The 9,884-nt window shown below is 44.5% G+C and overlaps 1 protein-coding gene across 3 annotated transcripts in view; it reads left to right on the plus strand.

The window, feature by feature from the left end:
- Positions 1–9,673, plus strand: part of sec24b (SEC24 homolog B, COPII coat complex component) — a 45,576-nt gene extending 35,903 nt beyond the window's left edge. For 2 of the 3 annotated variants that reach the window (XM_079504809.1, XM_079504807.1), the window contains 4 exons: positions 639–743; positions 3,908–4,000; positions 7,342–7,445; positions 8,377–9,673. In XM_079504809.1, the coding sequence (XP_079360935.1) occupies positions 639–743; positions 3,908–4,000; positions 7,342–7,445; positions 8,377–8,491 (417 nt within the window). In that variant the 3' untranslated portion in view covers positions 8,492–9,673. The remainder of the gene's footprint in view (positions 1–638; positions 744–3,907; positions 4,001–7,341; positions 7,446–8,376) is intronic. The other variant, XM_079504808.1, reaches the window with a different exon arrangement.
- The last annotated feature ends 211 nt before the right edge of the window (positions 9,674–9,884 follow it).

Below are 9,884 nucleotides of genomic sequence, written 5' to 3' on the forward strand. Positions count from 1 at the left end.
GTGCTGGGGGCGTGTTCTCTCCTCCGCGTCATCAGTGCCCATACCCGAGGCGGGGTTGGCAAAAGGGTTTTTCTGTGTGGAGTTTGCATGTTCTCCCCGTGTCCCCTAGGGAAGGTAACCTCACAAAAAACATGCAGTAATCCTGGTCTCTAAACTACCTCCCCCTCGTCAGCCGGGGCGCCTGATGTATGGGAAAGGAACTGGTCGGAATAACGTGTTCCTTCCACGCGCTACGTCCAGCTGGGGAAACTCTCCCCTGTCAGGGGAGCATAAGGAAGCATTAGGTCAGTCCGCTGCCCCCCCCAGGTTGGCAGAGGAAGTGTAGCGCCCAGGATTAGATAATTGACACTGGGTGAAAAAATGGGTTGCAAAATTGTGGGATAAAAATGTAATTAAAAAGAAAACAAAACATACGTCATGGGCTCCCTTTAAGTTTTTAGACATCTCCAGAAGTCTCCTTAGTGTTAAGCAATGGGGAAAAAAAGGGCACAGTGCAAATCTGCGATCCATTAAATTGATTAGTTGGATTAGCTGTTGCACCACCCCTACAAGAAACAACCCAAAGTGCTGGGAGTGACGAGGAGAGAAGCTTTTATCCTCAAACTAATCCCCCTGCACCACCTCTCTGCCGCCGATAGGGGGCGCTCCATCTGAACGACATGGTGGTTCCTCAGCCCCAGCTGCTGCACCTGTCTTCTGAAAGACTGAGCCGAGACGGAGCCTTCCTCATGGACTGTGAGAACGTAAGACCCTGCCTCCTTCCTTCCTTCCTTCCTTCCTTCCTTCCTTCCACCCCACCAGGCTGAATCACAGCCATGCTGTGACAACCACACATGCTGCGGACGTTATTTAGAATTAGATCAGTGGTTCTCAGACATTTTCATGTCAAGGACGCCCAGATGTATATGTATTTGGCTATGGACCACCACCTGAGAGCTTGTACGCATATGTACAAGCTCCTGGGGCCGAGGGGCCAGGCACCCCCAGGTATTGAGCCCTGCATCGGGAGCGGGATGTCCCAATGCAAATGTTTCGGGCGCGGGCGGTATTTAAATACCTGCGGGCGGGAACAGGCGGTCAAGATAAAACCAGCAGGCCCCGCAAAATCCTGCATCCTCCCACAATTAACCAGATACAGAGCTTATATACACTTTATGAATATGACCTGAGGAAAATATAATTTCCCCTAATCGCATGTGGAGTCTCTCCCTCTCTCTCTGACTCTCCCCCTCAGCACAGGACGCAGTGTGAGAACGAGAGAGTCTCTCTCTCCCTCTCTCTCAGCACAGGACGCAGTGTGAGAACGAGAGAGTCTCTCTCTCCCTCTCTCTCTCAGCATGAGAATGAGAGAGAGAGTGCGCAGCTCTGTGTATGTCACAATATCATGGCCTACCAATAATATAATTGTCCCGTCGCAATATAAACACTTTCCCCTCTATCTGTGTGCTACTCCTCACAAATAAACAACCCCTCTCTCGTGCTTGCCTGCTCAATCTCAGCAACTGTTGGGTAAATGTAATGTTTTTCGATCTCAATGGAAATATTGCGCGTTTAGCAGCATTTTGTTGTATTATCTCACCTATGCAAGCGATTCATATGATAGAAAGGTAGGCACACTAAGCTAAGGCTTCAGCCTACACCCATTTGGTCAATGTTTCATTTCAAACAAATGCAGGCACTTTATTAATCCGTTTGTTTTTTCCTCTTTTAATGACCAAAATAAATAAACTACTACTGCATTAAACAACAAAATTGCAGGATGGTGCAGGATTAAATGGGACTTCATATTTGGTTGCGGGCAGAAAAATAATCCCTTGTGGTGGCTTGTATGGTCAGGATAGCCGCGGCACATTGTTTAGACAGATGCTACTGTAGGGCTTGTGTTTGTCCTGGTGTCCTAGTTACTTTGTAGCACTATATTGTGTTTCTTTGCTCTTTATGTAGGTGACCATTCATGGCAGGGGTTCATGCCATTTAATCTGATCACTCTTAGGGGTAGGGGGTTGTTTATGTTTTATGCTCTATTTCTCTAGACTAGAGAGACGGGAAGGGCAGAGAGAGGAGAGACTTACGAGCCAAGACCATAAGTCGTCATTTCTGACGTCACAATAGTTTAATTCAGTTAAGATTCGTACGGAAAACGATTTCATCTTGAAATCTCTAATTTCATCAGGATTTGATTTGATTCAATCCGATTCAATAATTTTATACAATGAATTGCTATCCTTCCATCTTCAACCACTTATCCGGCTTGGTTCACGGAGGTACTGTAGCAGGACCCTAGACTTCCCTTTCCCTGGCCACATTAGCCAGTGCTCAGGCTGGCTGGGGGATCCTGAGGCGTCATGTAGAGCAGTTACAATACCTCCTCCTTGCCCTCAGACTCTGTGGCCTCCTCCCAGCTGGGCAGGCCTGGAAAAAAGGCATCATTACTAGATGCCTGAATCACTTCCCCGTTTTTCGTACCCGATTTTGCAACAGTGAGGGGTGGAGAGCCCTGTATGCAGATTCAAACACACTGCCTCTGCCTTATTTACTACAGCAAACAACCTTAACAATTGTTTTAGTTGCCTTATAAAGATTCATAACTTGTAAATTGTAATATGCTATTGGCTATTTGTATTCTTTTTGGAAAAATATACTCATGGAAAGACTATTATTTTACTTCTATTGACCCTATAAACAATTTAGTATATTCATTTTTTGCCCACTCAAATGGTACCTCGTCAGATAATCCCCACATAGCCTACAACAACTTCCGTGAACCGACTTCACTGTAGTAACCTTTTCATAAATTAAATTATATTTGTACTTTAGGCAAAGTCGTGCAAGTTTATAGTTAGAGAAATTCAAAGTTTCAACACCAAAGTAGTAGTAGTTGTGAATTAGCAAACTGGACATTTTATCCTCATGTTGCGCATGTTGGCCACTTGAATCTCAGTCTTTTGTTCATGACCCACATTTCATGGCCATAGGCGAGAGTAGGAACAAGACCGAGAGCTTTCCCTTTCCCTTAGCTCCTTTCATGATAAAGCAGTGTGGTACAGCGAAACAAAACACAGCTTCTGCTGCCTCTAATCTCTGGTCGAGCTTAGGCTCCCTCACTGGAAAACACTCAGGGTAAGGAATCATTCCCTATATGGAATGGGCCATGGCCTCAGATTTAGAGATACTGATCCTCATCCAAGCCGACCTCGCACTCTGCTGTGAACTGACCAAATCAGTGCTGAAGTTGAATGAATAAAAATGCATTTAATGTGACTGGATGAACTATTTTGATCAGTAGTGGAATATGGACCGCAAATGATATGATACATCAGGCTTCAGGTTCTCTGCGCATTTCTCTTCAAGTGCCATATTTGATGTTACTTTAGCCAAATAAATTATAGATTGTAAATTGAATTTCCACCTTATAGTCTAGTAGCCAGCCCATAGAGCCCCATTGTGAACCCGGACATGTTGAGTACACCAAGGTTTTATGTTAGAAATGTTTAGTATGGATCCCCAGCATGTAGAAACTGCCGGATGCTAACTTGCATATGTTGAGCAATTTTCATAATTGTTAATGGTATGGTCACATATGCCAATTATGAAAATTGCTCAACATATGCAAGTTAGCATCCGGCAGTTTCTACATGCTGGGGACCCATACTAAACATTTCTAACACAAAACGTTGGTGTACTCAACATGTCCGGGTTCACTTTTTGGCTACTAGACTATTAGCATAGATGCACCAGTGCATTGTAACACCGCTAGTGTGAATATTGCCAATGAAGTATCATTTAAAAACCCAGGAGTGACTGTACAAAGGTTTTCAATTTCTGCTCTTATTCTCTGTCAGGGAGGTAACATGTACATAGTGTATGTACATCAGTGTTCCCTAACTTTGTATTTCTCCATGTACAGGTGTTTTACCTATGGGTGGGTAAATGCTGTAATGAGATGTTCATCAGAGACGTTTTCGGCTGTCCCAATCACGCTTCTTTACCACCTAACATGGTTAGTAACACGTTTCATTGCATTACCAAAATCAGCAAGTGGACTTCTTGGACAATTTAAAAACAAACCACTTGCACTTACCGTAATAGCAATGTTTCATCCAAAGCATAAAGACATGATTGAGGAATGACAGCTATGTCATGATTATGTCACAATATTTGGTTTTTACACACACACACACACACACACACACACACACACACACACAGAGAGTAAACCAGAATGCAGACAGCACACAAAGCTTTATAGGCCCAATTCAGGGCTCTTGATACAGTGCGGTATTATTATATACTCTACACCAGGGGTGCCCACACTTTTTGACTTGAGAGCTACTTTCAAAATGACCAGCTCGGCAAGATCTACCCACGAAATCAATTATTATACTATTGCTGAAAATAGTTTAAATATGTACCTGAGGGGGCTTCGGAATAGTAGAGTTCGTGTTACATTCTGTACAGTATAAGACAAATGCACTTGGAATGGGAAATAGAGGGGGAGAAATGTTTTTTTTTTTTTTTTTAATCGTTTTTTTTCTTCAATATTTAAATGAAATACTATTTAGGGGCATGTCATGTGATCTACCTGCACAGCCTTTGTGATCTACTGGTAGATCGCGATCTACCTTTTGGGCACCCCTGCTCTACACATTACAATTCTGAATTTCTAGCTTCACAATAAAATGCCTTCCAGTACAGTCAGCAGTGCAAAGCATGTCGTGCAGCAAAACAGATTTGCTTGGCTAGCCTTTTCTTTTGTACCCCCCCTTTAACAATAATGTTGCGGCTACCTCGGACACTGTCATTACAACACAACCATGTGGGTGTGATAACAATAGCCAAAACTAGCATCAATTGTCAGGGCTTGTTTCTGCCCTTTATTCCATATGTCTAGACCAGGGCTGACTGACACATCCCACAGCCACCTCTAGACCAGGGCTGACTGACACATCCCACAGCCACCTCTAGACCAGGGCTGACTGACACATCCCACAGCCACCTCTAGACCAGGGCTGACTGACACATCCCACAGCCACCTCTAGACCAGGACTGACTGACACATCCCACAGCCACCTCTAGACCAGGGCTGACTGACACATCCCACAGCCACCTCTAGACCAGGGCTGACTGACACATCCCACAGCCACCTCTAGACCAGGGGTTGACTGACACATCCCACAGCCACCTCTAGACCAGGGCTGACTGACACATCCCACAGCCACCTCTAGACCAGGACTGACTGACACATCCCACAGCCACCTCTAGACCAGGGTTGACTGACACATCCCACAGCCACCTCTAGACCAGGGTTGACTGACACATCCCACAGCCACCTCTAGACCAGGACTGACTGACACATCCCACAGCCACCTCTAGGCTGACTGACACATCCCACAGCCACCTCTAGACCGGGGCTGACTGACACATCCCACAGCCACCTCTAGACCAGGGGTTGACTGACACATCCCACAGCCACCTCTAGACCAGGGGTTGACTGACACATCCCACAGCCACCTCTAGACCAGGACTGACTGACACATCCCACAGCCACCTCTAGACCATGGGCTGACTGACACATCCCACAGCCACCTCTAGACCATGGGCTGACTGACACATCCCACAGCCACCTCTAGACCATGGGCTGACACATCCCACAGCCACCTCTAGACCAGGGGTTGACTGACACATCCTACAGCCACCTCTAGACCGAGGTTGACTGACACATCCCACAGCCACCTCTAGACCGAGGTTGACTGACACATCCCACAGCCACCTCTAGACCAGGGGCTGACTGACACATCCCACAGCCACCTCGAGACCAGGGGCTGACTGACACATCCCACAGCCACCTCTAGAACAGGGCTGACTGACACATCCCACAGCCACCTCTAGAACAGGGCTGACTGACACATCCCACAGCAACGGGGCTGACTGACACATCCCACAGCCACCTCTAGAACAGGGCTGACTGACACATCCCACAGCCACCTCTAGACCGGGGCTGACTGACACATCCCACAGCCACCTCTAGACCATGGACTGACACATCCCACAGCAACGGGGCTGACTGACACATCCCACAGCCACCTCTAGAACAGGGCTGACTGACACATCCCACAGCCACCTCTAGACCATGGGCTGACACATCCCACAGCCACCTCTAGACCGGGGCTGACTGACACATCCCACAGCCACCTCTAGACCATGGGCTGACACATCCCACAGCCACCTCTAGACCGAGGTTGACTGACACATCCCACAGCCACCTCTAGACCGAGGTTGACTGACACATCCCACAGCCACCTCTAGACCGAGGTTGACTGACACATCCCACAGCCACCTCTAGACCGAGGTTGACTGACACATCCCACAGCCACCTCTAGACCAGGGTTGACTGACACATCCCACAGCCACCTCTAGACCAGGGTTGACTGACACATCCCACAGCCACCTCTAGACCGAGGTTGACTGACACATCCCACAGCCACCTCCGTGCTTCACATTCCAAACCACGTGCATAGTTCTCCCCACCGCATATCCAATTGTGTAACCGGTGGCGGAGAGCAACTAAGTACATTTTACTTAAGTACCGTACTTAAGTACAATTTTGAGGTATTTGTGCTTTAGTTGAGTACCGGTATGTCACATTTCCTGTGCTTTTACTTCTACTCCACTACATTTCAGAGGAAAATATTGTATTCCGGACATTTAATTGTACGGGTGTATTTCTACATTGCAATATTGGTACTTTTACTTAAAGGACCACTTCACCACTTTTCAACCTATCTTCATATAATAGGTCCTCACTAATAATCATGATAAAATGGCACCATTTTTTTCGACTCAGTCTGTGATAAGAGCACTGTAACCCGTCCACCAGTGACATCGTTAGGCAGATTATTTTTACAAAAATGTTTAGATTTTTATTATCGTGAGAACGATGGCTTCCATTTTCGCATTGCAACTTTTCAGGACTAGAAAGCCTGCAGTTTCTTGGATTTCCCATTGATGATGTCATTGGGGGTCGGGTTTCTGAACTGCCCACAGCCCTCCTATGAGACTGAGTAGAAAACCTTTTTTTTGTGACATTTTATCATGATTATTAGTGAGGACCTATTATATGAAGATCGGTTGAAAAGTGGTGAAGTAGTCCTTTAAGTTAAAAAAAAAATATATATATATTTTTCCACCACTGGAAAGAGAGAGAGAGAAACCCGGGCTGAGTATCTGTATCTGCGAAAGCTATTTCTATCAAGTCGGTGGCTCTCCAAGGCTCGGTAGTAAAAACAATCCCTGCTGCATGTTTTGTTCTTTCTCCTCTGTTCCCGGGCTTATGAATCCCAGACCCAAATTCCTGAGTTGGACACCCCTCTGTCTGAGAGAGTGCGCGCATTCCTCGACTGGCTGCAGGACCGCAGACCCTTCTGCCCCACGCTCTACGTCATCAAGTAAGTATCTGCACAGTGGCGGAAAGGAACATATAGTACATTTACTTAAGTGCAATTTTGAGGTATTTGTACTTTTAAGTATTTCCAATTTTTCAACCCTTTTTTTTTTTACTTCTACTCCGCTATGTCTCAGAGGCAAATGTTGTACTTTTACACCACTACACCAACTTTAGTTACTTTGATTATTATTATTATTACAAATGCATACATTAACCACTTCAGCCATACTGTATATACATTTCGGCTATTTTCAAATTTATCTGCTATTTGAAAATATTATTTTCTGAAATGGGACATTCTATATAATGAGTACTTTCAACTTTTGATACATTTTAACACAATCCGTACTTTTCACGAGAGCTCTCGTGAAAACGTATTAAGGTCACCTGAGCCATCCACGAGAAAATATTTGATTTAAAAACATTTAAAAAATATTTGGTGGGTGGGTTTACTGATTTATAATCCATTCATATGATGTCATTAAAAGTAATCAAAACATATTTTACAAGTAAGAGATTTTTTTTTAGCCCACGGTTTTGTGACCCATTTCTTACCCTAAACTAATCTCCTTCTGCCAACCCGGGAAATGTGAAGGGGGAGGTGACAAACTAACGATTTGGACTATGACACACAGTATGGTAGCCCCCTATCCCCCTTCATATTCAGTAGATCCCATGATCTTTTGTGGACAGGTGTAATCCCCTGGGGTCTAGTAGGACTATAGGAAATAATAATAAAGAAATTGCCATTTCTTTTGTCAAAAATAGCTAAAATCGCTAAAACGAAAGAAAGTAGCACATGAAAATAAATAACACTCATCTTTTACTTTCTCTAATAACAACCCAAAACATGAACCTTGGTTAAAAAAAACAAAGTTGTCCTTCAATTTGTCAAACGTTGACTCTAATCTTGACTCTCCGCTCTCCTGCAGGGACGATGCTTCAGCCAAGATGACTTTCTTCCAACATCTGGTGGAGGATCGGTCAGAGGCAGCCTCCTCTTACGTCGACTTCCTCCAGCACATCCAGAAGCAAATGTCTAAATAGCAAAAAGCCCCATCAACAAAGAAAGCCACTTTGGTGGCTGTGTGGAACAAAAAAAATAGTGAGTGAGAAAATATTTCTGGACGGATGAGATGTATGGGGAAAGCATCGCTAGCCAAATGACATCTGAAGCCCAGTCCCTTTACAGCGGCTTGGTTAAGCTGTGACCATTTACAGCCAAAAGGGCAGGAGCTCCAGGAAAAAGATGCAGACGCCAGGCGGTTGTAGAAAACAACAGGAACAGAATGAAATGAACAAACAATTGTGTCTTGGTCCCCGGAAGCAGTTGGCTGAAATCACAAACGATCTACCCATTCAAACCACTTGGATTTCATTCCCCTCCCTGTGTTCTGCCGTCTGTCAGCCTCATGTAGCCTGTGGCCAAACCCTAAAAGAAGGGGAGAGAGCCTAGAAAGAAAGATGTTGTGTTTCCACAAAGTTTTAGTTGACTTTTGTGTCTGTGAGCTCACATGTAGCTAGTGCTATCCCCCCAATCCCTTCCCTTTTTACGTTTCCAACCATTTTGAAGACACTGGAGAAATGTATTTTTCAGCTTTTTTGTTTTGTTTTTTAACGTTTAGTTTTTATTTTGTTTGTTTGCTGCTAGTGACGATAAATTACCCTTCCACTTAAAGACGACCTAAAATGTATTTAATTTCCATTTCGTTGTGTATTTCCTGTGTGCATCTCAGCCAGTCAAACCGATGTGTTGGAGTTGAATTGAACCGGAGCTTGGAACCTCCAGGTGCCGTGCAAGTGACCATCTTTTAGCCAGCTATGAATTTCTTTCCACTTTTTTTCACTTTATTGTTAACTACTGTATCTCCATTAGGACCGCAATGTGCTCTAAATGGGTGAAAAACATTTTCCAATTCAGCTCGTCTTTAATGGGAAGATAAAGCCTAATTTATACTCCATAGCACGGCGGTGTCACTTGCCAATCAGAACAGATAGATAGCTGGAAAATCACTTCTTATTGGCCAGCGACACCGTTGTGCGATAGAGTATGAATGAAGCTTAACTCGTAACAGAACATGAAATGAAGGAACCTGTATCAAACCAGACCCTGTTTTGTTCCCCCTCTATGCGCTAACTGAAAATTGCTATCCACTTTGTAACTATTGAAAAGAGTCTTTTATGTGCGATAATTTATGAACCAGCTTATTAAATAAAGGTAAAACGGTGCTCTGCTTGTTTTAGTCTAATGATTGCTTAGTTATTACTGTCACAGTAACTACACTTTGGCCTTGAAGTAGCATTTGACAAGGAAAATGCAACAATCTGTTCAGAACATTTGCCATTTTGGACAGATTTCAGCTATGACTTCACTTTTAACACCGGCACTCAACTCTGTGACGTGAAATGAAATGATTACTATATTTACCCAGGGTATCTG

Source organism: Electrona antarctica (assembly GCF_951216825.1).
Source record: "Electrona antarctica genome assembly, chromosome: 1".
NCBI lineage: Eukaryota > Metazoa > Chordata > Actinopteri > Myctophiformes > Myctophidae > Electrona > Electrona antarctica.